The sequence below is a fragment of the Solanum tuberosum genome, unplaced genomic scaffold (assembly GCF_000226075.1).
Source record: "Solanum tuberosum cultivar DM 1-3 516 R44 unplaced genomic scaffold, SolTub_3.0 scf00151, whole genome shotgun sequence".
NCBI classification, from domain to species: Eukaryota; Viridiplantae; Streptophyta; class Magnoliopsida; order Solanales; family Solanaceae; genus Solanum; species Solanum tuberosum.
Genome location: NW_006239077.1, coordinates 408924 through 429492, shown reverse-complemented (window position 1 = coordinate 429492; position 20569 = coordinate 408924). Strand labels below are relative to the sequence as shown.

General features: G+C 30.8%; 1 protein-coding gene across 1 annotated transcript; it reads left to right on the top strand.

Moving 5' to 3' along the window:
- The first annotated feature begins 4567 nt into the window (after positions 1 to 4567).
- Positions 4568 to 7402, top strand: LOC102582315 (polygalacturonase-like). Its single transcript, XM_006353051.2, has 4 exons — positions 4568 to 5061; positions 6333 to 6622; positions 6719 to 6947; positions 7041 to 7402. Exons 1-4 carry the CDS (start codon positions 4624 to 4626, stop codon positions 7257 to 7259), a joined length of 1176 nt encoding a protein of 391 aa, XP_006353113.1. The 5' UTR covers positions 4568 to 4623; the 3' UTR covers positions 7260 to 7402.
- Positions 7403 to 20569: the final 13167 nt, after the last annotated feature.

Genomic DNA, 20569 nt, shown 5'->3' with positions numbered 1-20569 from the left:
TTAAGCTCATGTGATCATAGATTATCTGGAAGACTCATATTCATAATATTCAAGGACCATAGTTCATGAACTTCATTCATATTATCGCGTCATGAGATTACAATTCATGTATCATAGCTTTGCATTCATGAGAGACATATATCATATCATCATAATAAGTTTTCATCGTGTCGAATCTTGCAATTATATTTTTGAATCTGGCACGTGAAATAAGTTCAGCAGTGCTCTAAAGGAAATTAATCATTTAATTAAATTCGTTAGTAATTTAATTTATTGACTAGTATCTGTAATTTTAACATGGGGAATTACATAAGTGTTTAATGGGAAATTTCGAAATATAAATAGAGGAGTGCAATTACGAATTTCTAGTCGAATGATTTGTAATTTATTATAGTGAGAAAAATTCAAAATTAATTATTTGGAATTATTTCTATAATAAGAAGCATCAGTAATTAATTTTGTGGTCCCTACAATGCCTATATTTAACTAGAACTCATAATCATAATTCTAGGGGGAAAAAAGAAGAGAAAAAGAACATGACTTTCTTCTTCAAGAAAGTAACGTGTATTTTATTCTTATTCTTGTTGGAGTGGAAGAAATCTTTATAAGTAAGGTTAGAAGAAAAAAGAAGGTTTTATTTGATACTTGCCCACCCAAGTATTGAGAGAGCTCGGATGTGAACTAGGATCATTGTAGAAAACCATGTAATAACTTGTGGATTTGCTTGATGGTTTGTCTAACTTGTGGATTCGCTTGAAGATATATGCTTACGCTTCAAGATGTAATTCTTGAATTATATTAAATTTCAACAAGTTTATGTGTTCTAACATGTACGTATTGGTTATCTATTATTCATGTAAGCGGTGTGGTTCTAGTATGCTTTCAATGTGCATGTAGTTTTCCAACAAATATATGAAATAAATAAAAAGATATAAGACTCATTTAATAGAATGAATATAGATAATAATATGAATACTTATTTTTGAGATACTAGAATCATTTTTCCAATACTTCCTTGCGCGGTAATTCTTCCCCTTCATTGACGTCTCGGGTGCCTTTAGAGGTTTTTTGGAACAGCCCTCGTCTATTTTTTTCCTTTCAAAAGTGGGAGGAAAATAAAAGATGATCCCTTAATTAGGTTGAAATTTTTTTGTCATCCCGCTATAGCGCCCATCAGACCGTTAAAGCGCCTCCATTGCAGGAAGCCTTCTGTATGGCAGGCTAATGTCAGCCTGGCCCAAAATTCAATTTGGGCTAAAATTGTGCTCAAATTTTGAAAATTCTTGCACTGCACTTCTAGACTTTTGGGACTCCGCACAAGATGCCCTTTAATAACGACTGATCGAGTTGTTACATTGTTTCAAAAAAATTAATCTCCAAACTCCTACTAGTTTACTTCGGGATCTTAATGAGAAATTGCTAGAAAAATAATTTTACGGAAACCCGCAAGAAAATTTGTTTAAATATGAAGTTTTATTTAAAAAAATTCACAAAGATTTTGATAGTTATGGTACATAAATCTGCAAATAATGTATGGGCAAATTTTAATTTCCCAAATAAATTACCCTAGGGACCATATAAATCCACATGTAAGAGTTACTTATGATGGTTTTTCCATCGATTTTCATCTTATAGAAAAATTCATGGAGATTTTACTATAATACCAATAGGAAAATTTCCATGAATATCAACACTTTTTTTGTAGGAATTTGCAAATTAAAGTAGAAAGTTAGTAGGTAGTTGAGTGTTGTCTCATTTTCAAGCGGAGTAGGCTTGGTGATAAGTTGATTGCATTGTACATATTTCCATGTTTATACTAGTAGTAGTGGCATTTTTCTCTTAGTTTTCTGTCTTACAACTTTGTTACTCCTTGTGATTTGCAGTTCTTCGGTTATCACAGTAGTTGCTTATTCTTATTGATCCTGTTTGAATAATGTGTTATGCTTTTTCTATTATTTTCTATGTCCTCTTTATATTTGTATTTTTCTTTTAGCTACTTTGATGTCCGTTAGACCGTTACTTTACTCGGTCCGATGGTAGTAGCTTGTATACATTCTATCCTCCCAGACTTCGCTGAATTGATTGATTGTTGTTGTTGTTGTAGTTGTGTATCGAACTATGTTTAAGGATTATCTCACGATATATTTTAAAAAATGCCTAACACCTACCTCTCGTAATAAAGAAAAACTCTTACCTAAAATCTCAGACTTTGGAAACTAACAGAGGGACATATCATCAATACAAATACATTTCCTAACATTTTCTAAAATTAGGTGATGATTATGAACTAAATTCAAAGGAAGCATAGCCATAAATTGAGGTATTTTGACCAGTTTAAAATGAAGTGCAACACTTTTTTTTTGGTCAAAGTTGATCAAATTGGTATATATCGCAAATTTAATATCAACATTCTAATAAATTCTAATACCAATCTCAATTAAAAAATAAAAATTGCAATTTTTCCCGATTTCCTTAGATTTTTTTATTTTTATTTTTATTTTAAAAAAAACATTGATCTTTGGTCGATTATAGACAATTTTTTAAAGTAGTGATTTCACTACTTTTATCAACTTGGAGGAAAGTTATTTAATATATGAAAATTATTTCCCTTTCTCCTTAGGAATATATTATATTCTATAGCAATGACTTCATTAAAAAAAATTAGATTATGATATTGACACATTACCAGTCCGGAAGTAAGTTTAACTACTTTCTGAAAGAGGACAACAACAAAAGATTATAAGGTTTCTTTTTAACAAAAAATATTCATATCACAATTATATCGTTCCTATCGAACTAGGTGGAAATTTTTATGAGGTTTAATTAAAAATTAAAGTATTTCGAGTATGTTTGAATTGATTTATTTAATGTGTTTTTAAGTTGCGTAAATTTAAAAAGCACTTTTAAACACTGATTTAAGTCAAAATAATAAAAATAAGCAAAAAATAATAAGTTAGAAGTTTTAATTTATGATTTTTGACTTATAAATCAACAGTTAAAAGTCAAAAATCAATCCAAACCGGCTCAATGGGAGATACCAACTTCTAATACCTAATGCAGGAAGTGGATAAACGACTTCTTATAATTGAAAATGTGAGTATGATTTCAAGAAATACTTGTTGAAAAAGATATCCACATGTATTGTTGAATTTCATGTAGTTGAAGTTTTGTTGAACTTCTGATAGTTAATTGATAGATATATACTTATTTAGTGTGTTTCAATTTAGTTCATACATTTTCTTCTTTACTTCACTCCTACAATAACATAAGTTTATTGAATCAACATTACACTTTTAATATTACCTTTAATAGAAATCTTTTATAACCATACAAATATTATGATACATTTAATATAATAAATTTTAAAAGTCCATATATAATCATATACTCCCTTCTTTCATATTACGCGACTCATATTGATCTGAAACGTCCTTTAAGAAAGCTTTAGTTAATTAGAAATGTATTTACCAAACTAACCTTATTAATATAGTTTTGGAACTTTAAATTTGACATATACTACTTTATATAGTATTTAATACTAAGGGTAAAAAGAAAAAATATAATGAAATTCTCTTGATTTCATAAGTTGGACAAGTAAATTAAAACAATTATCTTTAGTATTGAGGTCAAGAAATATGAAACAGAGAAAGTAAATAATATGACATATATTAAACCATAAATTTTAAAAGCATTCAACTTTTCTGAAATTATGTAACAACTACTTAAGTCATAATACATGAATGTGCATTTTAACTTGATTTTAATGGACATTTAAGTCTGTTAACTTTGCGTGTGCATAAAAAATACTTAAATTTTGTATAAAGTTATGAATAAGTAGACACGTATTTTACATGACAATTCACGTGATGAGATACATTCAAAATAATGTATTATACCATATACAAGCATATTATAATGTTATGTAAAACACTTGTATCCACTTATTTAACTTTATACAAATTTAATTTCCTACTTGTTTAAACAAAAAAATTAGAGCCTAAATTAGATCAGATTTATGTATTACTCTAATTTTTAATGATATATATTCTGTGTGTCAGAAAGTCTTCATGTAACTAACTTTTTTCTGTTAAACATGTAGAAATCCAATTGGCTATCGACTTAATAATGTTAAAGATTTTAGACTAAAAGTCTTCCTCAACACGACCAAAAATGAATTATAGTTGCACAAAACCTAACTCACGTCAACGTCTTAAAGGATCAACATAGTTTTCTCTCCTACTCTACCATTTTACGTGACATCATTTCCTTTTTAATCAATTTCAAAAAGAATGTCATCTTACTATAATTAAAAATAATTTAGCTTTAGAATTCCTCTTTTATCTTTAATGAAATGATTCTCAGTCACCCAAATATCTAAAGATTGTTTTAGACCACAAATTTTAAAAATCTTCTTTATTTTCAAATATCGTGTCAAGTCAAAAGGTGTCACATAAAATGAAACGAAAAAAAAATAAAAAATCAAACCCATGAAAATGGAGGGTGATCACTAACACAAAGTCTATAAATTCCTTTCAAATCCATCTTCAATTCCACATCCACACCCTCCAATTAATATTTGATCAACCTTGTGACTTATTGAATAAAATAACAAACAAGCTAAAAATGAGTTTCTTAGTAAAAAATCTCCCACTTTTTTTCACAATCTTCTTCTTGATGTTCAACTCTTCCATTGCTATATATAACATCAAAAACTATGGTGCAAGATCTAATGGAAAAATCGATTCGTCGAAAGCCTTTATGAGTGCATGGGATGCAGCATGTGCATCTACTAGCCCATCCACCATTTACGTACCACAAGGAAGTTACTTGCTTAAAAATGCATATTTCCAAGGCCAAACATGCAAGAGTAAGTCTATTACCTTACGTATTGATGGCACTATATTAGCTCCATCGGATTATAATGTCAATAGGAACGAAGATAATTGGATCAAATTTGACCGAGTTAACGGAGTTTCCATCTATGGAGGAACCTTGGATGGACAAGCTACCGGTCTTTGGGCTTGCAAAACGTCTAGCAACAATTGTCCTCAAGGAACAATGGTACGTATCATCTGTTTGAAAACAAATTTTAAACATATGGAAAATAAATAAACCACATAAATAAAATTCGAAGAAACATGAATATTTTATTGATAATACAATTATGTTCCTCCCTTGATTCTACTATCCTAAGATTTATCCATGATTCGAGGGCCGTTAGTGGCGTATTTCTCGAACTAGGGTGATTTCGATTTGACCTCTATATGAATATTCCATGACTTTTGTGGAATACTCGAGATGCCTTTTAAGGGAATTTAGTACCCCTTATCAGTGGCGAACCCAGGATTTTCGTTCAAGGGGTTCGAAAAATAAAAGTATACACGTGTAAATAAGCCTTTAGAATGGAAACCTTGAATTCTTTTGGGTTTAAAACCAAACTTTTAACACATTGTTTAAAGTTTAAAAAAAAAAAAAAAAACAGAAACTGAAAATTAAAGAAAAAACTAAAAAAAACTGAAACTGAAAAAGAAAAAAATAAAGTGTTGTCACTGGGTTTCGATCCAATGATGTACAACTTAATTTCAGGGGTACTTGCCACTGCGCCATCAGTTTTTCTTTGTTATTGAAGGGATTCAAAATATATATATATCTACAGATATACATAAAATTTACTTTTTATATACCATGTAATTTTTTGCCCAGGGGTCCGAACCCCCTGGATACCACGTGGGTCCGCCCTGCCCCTTATATAGGCATGAACTAGGGTTTATGATTGAGTAGCCTCCGAGCATTCTAATGGAAACTGGGTTTAAAACCAAACTTTTAACACATTTTTTAAAGTTTAAAAAAAAAAAAAAAAAACAGAACTGAAAATTAAAGAAAAAACTAAATAAAAACTGAAACTGAAAAAGAAAAAAATAAAGTGTTGTCACTGGGTTTCGATCCAATGATGTACAACTTAATTTCAGGGGTACTTGCCACTGCGCCATCAGTTTTTCTTTGTTATTGAAGGGATTCAAAATATATATATATCTACAGATATACATAAAATTTACTTTTTATATACCATGTAATTTTTTGCCCAGGGGTCCGAACCCCCTGGATACCACGTGGGTCCGCCCTGCCCCCTTATATAGGCATGAACTAGGGTTTATGATTGAGTAGCCTCCGAGCATTCTAATGGAAACTGAACACACCTTCTAGAGTCCCAATTCGAATTAAACACGTCTTGTAGAGTCCCACAAAATTTCAATATCTACATCATCAAAAGTAGTGTATTTTATTCGCGAAAAATAATTTAATAATATTCATTTGCATTTGTAATTTGCCAGGGACTTACATTTTCCAACTCAAGCAACATAAATATCATTGGATTAACATCACAAAACAGCCAAATGTTCCACATTTTGGTAGATAATTGTGATAATGTGAAGCTACAAGGAGTAAAGGTATCCGCTCCAGGAAACAGTCCAAACACTGATGGTATTCACGTCCAATATTCATCTAGAGTTACGATAATGAACTCACGTATTGGTACTGGAGATGATTGTATCTCAATTGGCCCTGGCACTTCTAACTTATGGATCGAAAACATAGCATGTGGACCCGGTCATGGAATAAGGTTTCAATCATAACTCTGTCTGTCTCAATTTATATGAACGATATTTGGTACTTGTTTATTTTCTTCACCTAATAATTACGTACCATCATGGTGCAGCATTGGGAGTTTAGGCTGGGAAGTACAAGAACCTGGAGTACAAAACGTCACGGTTAAAACCGTAACGTTCACAGGAACACAAAATGGATTGAGAGTAAAAACATGGGCAAGAACAAGCAATGGATTCGTCAAAGATATTCTTTTTCAACATATTGTTATGACGAACGTTCAAAACCCTATCATTATTGATCAAAATTACTGTCCTAACAATGAAAATTGTCCTCATCAAGTAAGTGATTAATTAATATATTGTTTGTTCTAACAACTATATATAGACGATTTCTTACGTATATTGTTTTTTGTTTTCGTAAAATATATTTAGGGCTCGGGTGTAAAAATTAGTGACATAAAGTATCGAGACATACGTGGAACATCAGCGACGGAAGTTGCAGTGAAATTTGATTGTAGCAAGAAATATCCATGCAGTGGGATATCACTAGAAGATGTAAATCTTAGCTATAAAAATCAACCAGCTGAAGCTTCTTGTGCTAATGCTGGAGGAAGAGCTTCTGGTTTTGAAAAACCAAATAGTTGCTTGTAGGTTAATTAGAAAATATTGATTAAACCAATGGTTTGATATTTGGTTATAAGCAAGCTAGATCATCATATTATATTTATATTAATACAAAATGTAAGTTCACAAGTGCAATTATTTTTAATTAGAAGTTGTGTTTGGTGGAAAAATCTTGTGGGTGCAAATCAAGGATTAAAAAGATATATATATATATAGTAGTATAATACATAATTAACTTCTTCAATTATAACATTTTTTAAATAGACGTTGAAATTTTGTGGGAATCATTTGTTTGGGGAACAATGAAAATAACACAATAATAATATAACTTATTATTTAGTAAAATAGTAATACTAAAAATTAGATAAATATTACCAGGGTGATATTTAAATATTAGTGCAGAAGATTAATACTTGAGTCGTGTTGGGCACTGTCTTAAAAAACTATTTTAACGATATGAAATATTTCCCCAAAATTAAACAAATCTTTCATATTTAAATAAAGAATACATGAATCAACAAATTAATTAACATTACCAAGTTATTACTAAAGAAATAAAATAACAAAGTCAAAATAATTAATTGACTTAAAACAGAAAGATAAAAGAGAGAGAGGAAGTGCAAGTGGAGAGAATAGAGGAAGTGCAAGTGGAGAGAATTTGTTGTGCTTAACCTTACTTTGAAAGAAGGAATTGAAAGCTATGTATAAAAAGAGGAAACCTATCCAAAGAAGACATGTGGATGGACACTTGGATAACAAATCTTCATGCAAGAAGCCATTTTATTTTAATTGTGCCAGCACTATTCTTTCAAATACTACTTCTCTAAGTAAAATGATTCTTCTTCGATACACTAACTATTTTCGCTTTCTAAATACACTTTAAAAATAAATTCATTTGAAATAAATATTTACTTACAATCTCCCACATATTTCAAAAGAATTTATAGCAAAAAGAATATAACTTCTTGAAATTTCATGGACAAAATGTAATAGGTTTGATGCCTTTCGGACTATAAACCAAACTTAGATCAATAAAATTTAATTTACAGAATTACTGGTGAAATATAATATTTCTATGAACCAATAATTTTTATTGTAAATCAGAGACTTTATCAATCACATTTTGACCTCAATAATTTTATTGTTCAACACGGTTTTGCGCCAATAGGCCATGCGCGTGCCTGATATTCATGAGAGCTCTAGAGACTAGGCCAAAGTCTCATAGGAGCGGCCACAATACTTCACTTCTCATACATGTGAATTCATCAAGCTAAGTGTATACTGCTTTAAATACACCATCCTTAATTACGGACTATGAATTCATTAGAGTAAATTACTCATCCCTCATTTTTAGTAGCAGTTCAACACTTTCAGTTAGTTTGCAGTGTCAATATTGACTTGTTATAGGTTGGGTTACCATCTCTATTGACAATCACATTGGCCTTAAACCCATCTCTATTAAGGTTTGAAGAGTTAATTTTCTTCCCATGGATTTAGTCAGTGAATCGACCGAATTCAATTCTGACTTCACATAATCAATTGCAATTATTTTATCTCTTAGCAGCTACTTAATGACATCATGCATCAATGTCATGTGTCTGCTCTTACAATTATAAGATTTATTCTTCGCAATAGCAATTGCGGCTTCACAATCACAGTGTATACATGAGGCAATTCAGCCTTTTATTAAAGAGATATTCGGTAAGAAATTTCTTAGCCGCTCAGCCTTAAACCAACTAGCTTCAGAGCTACAAACTCGAACTCCATAGTCGATCTAGCAATGATCGTATGTTTAACTGATTTTCAGGATATTGCACCATCGCCTAAGGTGAACACATATCCACTAGTGGATTTTGTCTCATCTGAATCATAGATCCATGTTGCATCACAATACCCTTCTACTGTAGAAGGAAATCCACTATACATGATACCATAACTAATTGTTCCTCTCAAATATTTCATCATGTATTTAATGCAAAATCAATGCTCATTATTGAGATTATGAGTATATCTACTCAATCTATACACAACATAGGCGATATCAGACCTAGTAAAATTCATCAAATGTAATAGACATTCAATAATTTGAGTATATTTAGACTGAATAACTAGGTCACCATTATTCTTTTTCAATTGAGAGTTAGCATCATAGGGAATGGCTACAGGTGTCACCTCAAAACATTCAAACTTTTTGACAAGTCTTTCCACATAATGTTCTTGCGATAACACTATACCATCTTCACTCCTTATAACTTACTCTCAATATCATATTTACCTCACTCAGATTTTTCATATCAAAATTAGTAGACAAAAATAATTTGGTACTTTTCACAATATTCAAACTTGTACCAAATAGACGCATGTCATCAACATATAAGCATATTATCACATTATCAGTGTCTACTCTTTTAGTATAAACACATTTATCCACTTCAATAGATACATAGTTGTCTCTCAATAAGACTTGATCTAATTTTTCATGCCACTGTTTAGGAACTTATTTAGGGCTCGTTTGGTGTGAGGGATTAGAAATAATAGTGATGGGATAAGGAAATAGTGATGGGATAAAAAAATTTATGTTGTTTGGTTGGCAAGTCCGGGATAACTTATCCCGGGATTAATAATTAGTACCGGGATAAGTTATCCCTCCCCATAGGTGGTATAGTAATCCCGGGATAACTTATCCCGAGATAAAATAGGTAAATGACAAATATGTCCCTTTAAATCCTTTTTATACATCATTTTTTACATTTATGTATATTTACATTTATTTTAATACCATGTATAATAATATTTACTATTCCTTATTTTTATGATAACTAGTATACGTGCCCGCGCGTTGCGCGGATGATTTAAAATGTAATAATTTTATAATTAAAAATATCTAATAAAATATTATATAGCTTTTAATTTTTTTTATTATATATATATATATTATGTTGAATTCTTTTAAGGATAATCAAACATCAAATACTTCAAATAATTTTACGTGTCTATACTTTATTCTTTTTATGTCATTTGAATAAAAAAAACTATGTTAATAATTTATTAATTATAAGTAACTACAATAACACTTAAAATATATATCTCAATTTAAAAATAAATAAATCAATTTAATCCCGTGGGAGATAAAATAGACCTTGTAATTGTTATATTGAAGTAGTTGCTAATTTCCTATAAAATAGATTTAAGAAAAGTGTGATCTAATTTTTTAGTGATATCTATAATTTTGAGTTTGTAATGTTTTATTTTTCAATTTACAAATTAAAATACTTTGAATTATGAAACTTTTAAAAGGAAAAAGTAGTATTGAAATGAAAATAAATATGAGTAGGAAAGTATGGCACAAATTTAGGCTTGTTTTAGTTCTAAAATTTAAATATTACTTTCAGTTATTGTTTGGAATTATTCTAATATTCAATTCAATATTGATCTAAGATATATCAATTTTGTTGATAATTATTTTATATGTATAAATAAATTTTGAATTTGAATTTATATCTAAGAATCTTCCAAATATTAAATTGTCACATTTTGAAGTGACACACAAACGCAATAAAAAAATATCGAAATTTAACATTTAGATTGAACAATTTTAGCAAAAATGAAGAACAATGAATATACATATAATAAGACAAAGATAAAAGAAGAGCAAAAACTGATACAAAGAAAAAAAAGTTGAAAGAATGGTTTGCCAACATCACTGTAGTATTAGTATATATATAAATAGTTTCAATTCTGTAACCGTTTTTTTTAACTCATTAATTAGAGAGATTTGCAAACCGTGTGTTTGAATTCTTTTGAAATTTAAAATTTATTTTTAAAACTCTTTTTGTGAATTTAAACCGTTTATGCACTTTTTAGAAATCTGCTAAACAAATTCAGTTTTTTTTTTCAATACTACTTTTTTTTTTAAAAAAAATCAGCATCCAAAAAAAAAAAAGCAGATTTAAAAGTTATTTAAAAAACCGCTTTATACGATATTAAAAAGCTATTTTTTATACGATAATAAAAATAAAATAGACTTTTTTTTGTGATGACATTTGTCAGCGTTTTTATATAAAAATAGATGACATTTTGTCCGTGTTTATATAAATGCATTTTTTTTAAAAAAAGGTATAAATTAGTTTTTAAAAAAAATATTAAATCTGTCCTAGATATTATTTTTTTTAAATTGAATTTTGAATATTTTAACTGATTTGAAGTGGAGTTTTTATAACCAATTGATTTTGACACTTGTGTTTTTATTTCAAATTTAGAATTTAGAATATTTAATTAGTTATATAATATTTAATTATTTATAATTTAAAATTCTGAATTTTGTGGTGCTGACATGTGTCTTTTTTTCTTCTTATTTTTATGATAATTATACATATTTTTCTATTAAAAAATTATACTATATAAATATAATTTTTATTTATGAATTTATTTGACTAATTCTTATGTTTATTTTATTTTGATTTCTCATAAATTTTCTTCTCTTTAATAAACTTAAGAGGGAAGTTCTATTTTTAAGCTAAATAAGAAAAAAGTTATATTTTTAAAATACACATGGTACTTATCATGGGAATACATAAACAAAAATATTTAAGTTAAATAAAATAAAAGTTTTATTTTAAAAAATGAATAACTAAAGCTCACAAAGAAATATTTAAAAAGTTTAAATAAAGTGAAGGGTAATTTTGTAAACAAACAACTTGTTCTTAAAATTTATCAATATATATTATTTTGAATATAACAAACCAAACACTCAATAAGAAATAATCCCAGGATAACTTATCCCATCATAACTAATCCCAACATAACTTATCCCAACATAACTTATCCCATCATAACTCATATTCAAACCAAACGACCCCTTAAGGTCATAGAGAGATTTAATTAATTTACAATTTTTCTTCTCCAGGAATAACATCCTTCAAGTTGAACCATATAAATCTCTTCTTCTAAATCACCATTTAAGAAAGTTATTTTTACATCCATTTGATGAATAAAAGTCTTGTGAGTTGAAGCTAAGGCAATTAACATTCGAATGAAAGAAATTCTAGTTACTGGTGCAAATGTATTAAAATAGTCAATATTTTGTTTTTGAGAAAATCCTTTAGCCACTACCCAAGCTTTATATTTATCTATAGATCCATCAGGATTAAGTTTCTTTTCGAAAATTCATTCACAACTAATAGGTTTTGCACCAGGAGGTAAATCAGTCAAAATTCATGTATTATTTTTCATAATTGAATCAATTTCAATTTTCATTGCATCTTTTCAAAATTTATCATCAGAAGAAGATATAGCTTCAAAATAATTTAATGGATCATTGTCAACAAGAAAAGTTTGAAAATCGTTTTCGTAAGAAAAATATTCTTTTCCAGACCTTTTGCTCCTTCGCAGTTCCTCAATATTAGAGGTATTCTCATTATTTCTTTCGGCGGGTGAATGAAAATTTTAATCACATAGTGAAAAAATATATTCAAACAATTCAACATTCTTTGTCTCAATAATAGTATTACAATCAAACACATTACTTTTCAAAACAAGAAATCTATATGCAGCACTGTGTTCAGCATATCCAATAAGCATGCAATCGGCAATTTTAGAACTTATTGTTCTCTTTTTAGGTTCAGGCTAAAGAACTTTAGCAAGACACCCCATGCTTTTAAATATTTAAAATTAGGTCCATACCCTTTCCACAATTCATAAGGAGTTTTACTAGTTCTTTTATGAGGAATTCCACTCTGTAAGTGACATGCAGATAATATAGTTTTACCCCACAAATTATCATGAGCATTAGAACTAATTAGCATGAAATTCATTATTTCTTTTAAAGTTCTATTTTTCCTTTCAGCTACTTCATTAGATTCAGAGAAATAAGGCAGGGCTACTTCATGAATAATTCCTTCTTTTTCACATAAAACATTTGAGGATACATATTCTACTCCTCTATCAGATAGAATTTTTTTTATTTTTCTACTAAGTTAGATTTTCAACTTCAGTCTTATAAGCAATAAGTGCATTATCTTTATTTCTAAGCAAATACAACTTAGTAAATCTGAAAAAATCATCAATAAAGGTCACATAATACTTTTTACCACCTCTAGTCATAGTCTATTTCAAATAATACAAATCAGTGTGGATCATATATAATAATTCAGTTTCTCTATTTACTGAAAAATATGTTTTTTAGTAATTTTAGCTTCTATACACATTTCACATTTATCAAGTTTATTTAAATCTAAATCAGATATTAAACCAAGAGAACGCTTATTTTTTATGTATGAGACATTAACATATCCTAATCTAGCATGCCATAAAGAAATAGGTTCAATCATATAAATAAATCAATTGCCCACAAAAAAATATTTTTAGTCAATATAACCTCATCATCTTCAAAAGAAACCTTTATTCCACCTTTTCTTAATAATCCCACAGAAATCAAATTGATTTGTATATCAGGAACATGCAATAAATCACTCAATGCCAAAGTTTTACCAAATGTGAGTTTCGGAAGAATTTTTCATTTTTCAAGAACTTTAGTTGTCCTTGAGTCACCAAAATAAATAATTTCTTCTTCTTACTCAACTTTGGTGTATGACACAAAATCATTTTTGTTTATACAAATGTGTCTTGTAGCACCAGAGTTTATCACCCAGTTTCTCACATTGACCTCAATATTATTTCGGAAATGACTGCAAAAATCATATCATCCGCTTCAGCAAAAAAATTATTTTTAGCTTAGCGGGTATGTTCTTTCTAATATTCTTTTGCATTGAGGTGTATTTTTTATGAAGGTTTTATTATTAGCATTGGACTTGTAACCACGTCTATTTACATACCTGTATTTTTCTTTACCATAAGTCTTCGGCAGACAGTAGCAGTCACGGTAGCACCAACATCAATATCATCAATAGTTTCAAGATATATATTATTTGTTATAGTTTCTTAGATTGTTGGGGAACAATGAAAATAACACAATAATAATATAAATTATTATTTAGTAAGATAGTAATATTAAAAATTACATAAATATTACTACAATGATATTCAAGTATTAGGCGCTTTCCAATTTAAGTCGTGCTGAGCACAATCCAAAGAAACTATTCGTAATACCTCGATATTAGAAAGAGATAATTTTAGAAAGAACTAAATCGGAAAGAGCCAAATTGAGAATTTTGCAAGTTATGCTTAAGTTGTGAGTTTTGGGTCAACTTCAAACGACCATAACTTTCAGTACAAGATGTGTTAGGTGGTCCATAAGATATAAAATGAATCTTTGAATCATCTTTTCAGCGCCACCAAGTTTGCTAAATTTCGAGTTTAGATGAGGGAGATATGTCGGTTTGAAGTCAGCCTCTCTAGTTAAGGAAATTTACCCGAATTAATGACGGATATTTTGGTCTTTTCCTTACCCCCGTCAGATTTAAACATTTTTAGTAATATTTTAAGGGTCAAAACTGACTTAGATCAGTTTTCACAATTCTAAAATACGCTTAGGATTTTAGAGAGAAGAGAAAAGAGGAGAAAAGGAAGAACGATTAATATTCTTGCGAAGCTTCGAGGATTTTCGTCAAGAATTTGATTCTTTCGAGGTATGTAAGTTCTCATAGGGTTGGGTTCATTCACCCACACGCCAATCATGTGATTTTTATTCGTAATTTCGTTCTTGAGGTTGAATGATTTGAGTTCTTGAGGTTTTGTGCTCCATTATTTTATAATGAAGTTCTTGTTGAGTTCTTGAGGTGAGAGTTGCAAATGAGTGTTGTTCTTGGTGGGTTTTGGTGTATATTTTGTTGTGATTTTGTTGGGATTTATGTTTCCAAAGGAGTTTGAAGGAATTCATTCGAATCTATATAAGTAAGGGCTTGAGTTTGAGAAGAGATTTTCGTCAAAAATCTGGGAATAAGGGTGAGGCGGCGTGCTATCACTGCGCCAGAACTATTGCCCAGTAGTTTGGGGCTTGGCGTGGTGGGCCACTCATTGCGCCCCAAACACTTGTCTGTAGTTTTGGGGTTGGCGCCCCGCGCCACTCAGTGCGTTAGGGTCGCCAGGTCCCCTACCCTTCCGACCTTCTTTCCGTGTGAGTTCCCTCGAATCGTACCTACATTTTCTACTTGATATCCACATATAAAATCTTCATTAATACTTGAGAGATCATGCATATTCAAGTCATAACTCTTGAATTTATAATTCAAATTCAAGATACAATCAAGAGTAAAGTTCAAGGAAGTTCTTTCGAGTCTTTTGAGAAGTCTTTTGCAAACCTTTTAAAATTTGTTTTAAGACTTGAGTATGAGGATGAGGAGAGTTGAGTTTCAATTTTTAAAATGAATATATGGAAACTAATTATTTCCAAGAGTAAATGGTTTTACATTTAAAATGAGAGGAAACATCAATTTCCAAAAGTGTTCATGAGGAGTTCTTGAGTACTATCTCTTTTAAGAGAATCTTTTGAGTAATAATCTCAAAATTTGAGGATGAGGAAATGTTTTTAGACATACGAGTTGAGTTATATTATTAGAAATAGTATTGAGCACCGATATGGGGACGTGTTCAAACAACTCAAAGTCTTCATAAACCATGTAGCCAACGTGGGTAGAAAGGGTCATACTTTTTAGATGATTACTTATTTCTTTTAAGCATAGCTTAGTGGATCCACTTAGTTGAGTATGTCTTATACTCCGGCAACGTATAAGACAGTTCTGACAGCGTGAGCGAGACGATGTATCATCACATAACTCATAGTGATGGTTGTCGGTTAGAAAATCTCCCAAATAAGAGTTATTATTATATTTTTAAATACATTGAGTTGTTATCTATTGTTTTAAACGCTTTATATAAATTGCATCTTTATTATTATTTTTATACCGTGTTTAGTTGAGTATCCATGCGTTGAGGTTTAGTTGAGTGGAGATGAGGTGAGTGTGTTTCATTATTTCCAAGTTCAAGCTTTTATGTTATTTCAGTGTTCCCCTTACATACTCGTACATTTAATGTACTGATGTCATTTGGCATGCATCATTTCATGATGCAGATACAGGTAACCAAGGTCATCAACAGGCGCTTCGCTGATACCACTTGCAGTTCGAGTTAGCTTTGGTGAGACTCCTTGCTTCCGGAGGATTCCATTTACTTTTCAATTTTGTTAGGATGTCGTGGGTCTTGTTCCGACTTTCATCTTCATCATTTAGAGGACAACAGTAGTTGAAGAGTCTTTTCTCATTCCCTTGTTGATGTTTTAAAGATTGTGAGTTGAACACTTATGTTCATTTGAGTACTGAGTAAACTATTTTATTTTATGATATATTATGAGTTGAGCTTGTTTTGAGATTTCTATTGTTGAGTAAGTCTTTACGCTGAGAGTTGAGCCAGACCAAGGGTTCGCTTGGGGCCAACAATGGTTCTCGAATGCCGGTCACGTCCAGGGTGTAGACTCGGGGCAGGACACTATTTTAGCAGTATGAAATGTTTTCTCATAATTAAATAACTCTTCCCTATTTTAATAGAGGATACATAAATCAGTAAATTAATTAACATCGATAGCTTATTAGTGAAGAAATAGAATAACAAAGCCAAAATAATTAGTTAACTTAAAACAGAAAGATAAAATAGAGAGAGGCCGAGAGGCCAGAGGAAGTGCAAGAGTAAATGGAGAGAATTTGATGTGCTTAATCTTACTTTGAAAGAAGGAATTGAAAGTTATCTATAGAAAGAGGAAACATATCAAAAGAAGACATGTGGATGGACACTTGGATAACAAAGCTTCTTGTAAGAAGCCATTAGTTTTCAATTGTGCCAGCACTAATCTTTCAAATACCACTTCTCCAAGTAAAATGATTCTTCTTCAATACATGTAACACCCCGGATTCGAAATAGGGTAAGATAGCTATTTTCAGAAGTTGCATATGCCAACCCACGATGGCCATCCATGACCCCTGAATTGGACCATGGATCGTAGGTGTGGTCCGTGTATGGCATTCCAAAAGAGGTTAAAGGGGATTGGACCTACGGCTTAAACCAACGGACCGTTGGTGGGACCACGGTCTGTGGTCGAGGGCTCGTGGTCCATTCCCCTAGAATCAAGCTACTGACCACGAATGATGATCGTGCAGGACGACCCGTCGTCCTGATAAGTCTGTCGGCAGTGGTCCTTGAATGGTGGGTTGGCAGTTATTTTTTAAGGGCAGTTGGGTCTTTTCCTAATTAATCTATCCTAATACTATGTCGCTTTGCCTATGTCTAAGACCTCTATATAAGTGTTTTTATCCCTAAATTTCCAATAGAAATCATTCTCTCAATTCAGCAAAAAGAAGAACTTTCTCCAAAATATTTCTCTCTGTAGAACTTGAAGAAGAAGAAGGATTCAACGTAGGGTTTCAAGTCAAGTCTCAATTCCTCCATTGAAGATTAGCAATTGGCTTCAGCGTATGATAGTTTTCCATCCATGGATTCCTTCCATTTCATGGAGATCCCAAATTCTCCTATTTTCAAAGTTAGAAATCTCCAATTGAGTTAGGGTTTTCTTCAATTGCCATGGGTTCTCTTGATTTTTGATTGAAATGATTAAATAATGATCGATCTTATGCATGAATTGATGAAATACTATGATTTTATGATGACTTCCCCATGAACCCATGTAATCCCCCTGTTTTCTAAGTTATGATCATATGATGTGGGATTTTGATTATGAAGGAAGAGTTTTATGAAATCAAGCATGTATTGATAGATTTACATGAATTTATGATGAAATCCACATCTAACCCTTATTTTCTAAATGTTGATGATTGGCAGTGGGTTTTGAACCTTGAAAGGTGATTTATGGAATTATGCATGTTCTTATGAGAATTATGAAAATGTTTTAAGAATGCTTTGAGAGTAAAGTATCAATGATGATGTTAATGATATGTTATTGAAAGGATTTTCTCATAATCACATGAAAGCATAATTGTGAAAAGTTTTCTAACATAAGTAAGGATTCTAAGGTTGAAAGGTTTGCTCACCTAATTGAATCAAAGATAAAGAGATATCCTAATGAAACCTAGCTTGGATTGAATACTTAATTGTACCTTTCCATGGATGATGACTTAGCTTGGATTGGCAAGATGGTGTGCCGTTCCATGGATAATAAGAACAAGTAAGAAATAACTATTTTGTGGGATTTATGTTTAGCACCGAGAGGATATTGAGATGGAGGCTCTCCCATTAGTAGAGGTCGAGTTTCTAGTAGCAATATCCTTATCCCTTACCTACGTGCCTCCATAGGATGATTGTCTAGATATACATTAGCAAGTGGATCCACTTAAGCTAGAATTTATGGTCCTTACCTTGGCAAGTAGGACACCCCTTTCGGTGTGGGAGACACTGGGATCATGTTATAACTCACATAGTATCTATATCGGTTAAGGCTAATTACCACATTAATAAGGAACTAAGGTTACTTCAAGAAGTATCTCATATGAGTTCAAAGATTTTAAAGATGTTAGTTTGCATTGACCATGGTTTTATGACTTATGTTTTCTTACCATCTTATCATGTTTTAGCTTAGTCAATTGCATGTCATGAAATGTCCCATTTTAGCATGATTTAAATGTTGTATGCATAGCTATCATACTTGGTACATTGTTTTGTACTAACGCATACTCTTGCCTACATTTCCTCAAATGTAGGGTAGACAATCAGGGTCCTCAGTTTCCTGGCTAGTGGTTGATTTCGAGATTCCCGAGTTTGGTGAGTCCTTATGCTTTGAGGACGGAATTTTATTGTTTAGCTCCTTTATTGTATTTTTAGTTTTGGACATGATGTATGGGATAGGCCCAATTTCATTCTATTGTACTAGATGGCTAATGAGACAAGATTTTTAGACTTCTGCTTTCTTTTATAAACTCTATTGGACGTGAAATGTTGTGTTATCTCTTATGTTCTATTTCTTATGTTATGAATGCTAAGTGGCTTGTATGAAACCTCTCGGGGTATTGTACGCCATGTTACATCTAGGGGGTACCCCTAGGTCATGACAATACACTAATTATTTTGGCTTTGTAAATACACTTTAAAAATCAATTCATTTGAAATAAATATTTACTTACATCATTTACCCATAACAATTTAAAATTATATACATACCCATTTTTAAACCAACCCCAAACTAACAAAAAGAAAATATGAATCATGCATCAACCATTGCTTACCATGTGTTTTAATGTACTTAATTTCTTTTGGTAACAACCGTAAAATATTAACATTACCACCGAAGAACAATTACAAATAAAGAGCACCTATTTCTGATAACATAAGCTAGGTCTCCTCAAACACATAAACTAATTACATAGTAAATGTTGAATAAAATGCCTATAAATATGTGCTTTCTTTCAAATGTTAAGTAAGTGTAATATCTCAATGATGTCCTTTTTAATACGTGTTCATACCTCTTCTGTATGTACATGCTTACCTTTGAACTTTTTTCAATTTCTAGTATGCCAAGTATTGCAACATCCTAAAAATTTGTACTCTAAGGCCTGAACCATTATTTATTTGTGTGTAAAGTTGTATCGGGTGATTCTCAAATAGTTCTTAGATATTAAGGTCTTTCTTTAGTATGAGAATGTATTTGGATATGAATTAAGGTCACAAGAATCCTTTAGAACAAAATTGAGTTGAAAGCTTCCTTACCGATTAAGTTTTGACATTACATTCTACTTAGGTCAACTTCAAACAAGCATATATCTCAGCATATAATGAATTAGATGACTCATGACCTATCAAATTGGAGGTTTATGATTCCTCTTTTCAATACCATAAATTTTTCCTCATTTCAAGTTTGGAGTAAGAAGTTATAACCATTTTACCAGAGACTAACACAACATAGTTTTTCTGAGTCTGTGAACTACGAAACTATTCTACCTGTCAAGTCGTGGAAAAACTTTAGAGAGTCAAATTTTGGGGTCATATTCCTACGGGTCATGGAAACTTCTACGGACCATAGTTTGGACCCATAGAATGAACTTTTAAGCCCTAAAATTTTATATGAATTCTATGAATTGGATCTACGGTCCGTAGAAACTTCTACGGGTCCAACGTTTGGACCCATAGAATGAAATTATGAGCCTTAAAATTTAATATGAATTCTACGGATTGGATATACGATCCGTAGAAACTTCTACGGGTCGTAGTATAGACTCGTAAAATAAAATTTTGAGCCTTAAAATTCAATATGAATTCCACGGATGGGAAATCCCAAATAGAGTTTTATAATATTACTTAATATGTTGAGTTCAGAGATGAGTAAGTATTTTGTAAATTTAAGTGATTTCACTTTTTTATTATTTACATTCAGTTGAGTATAT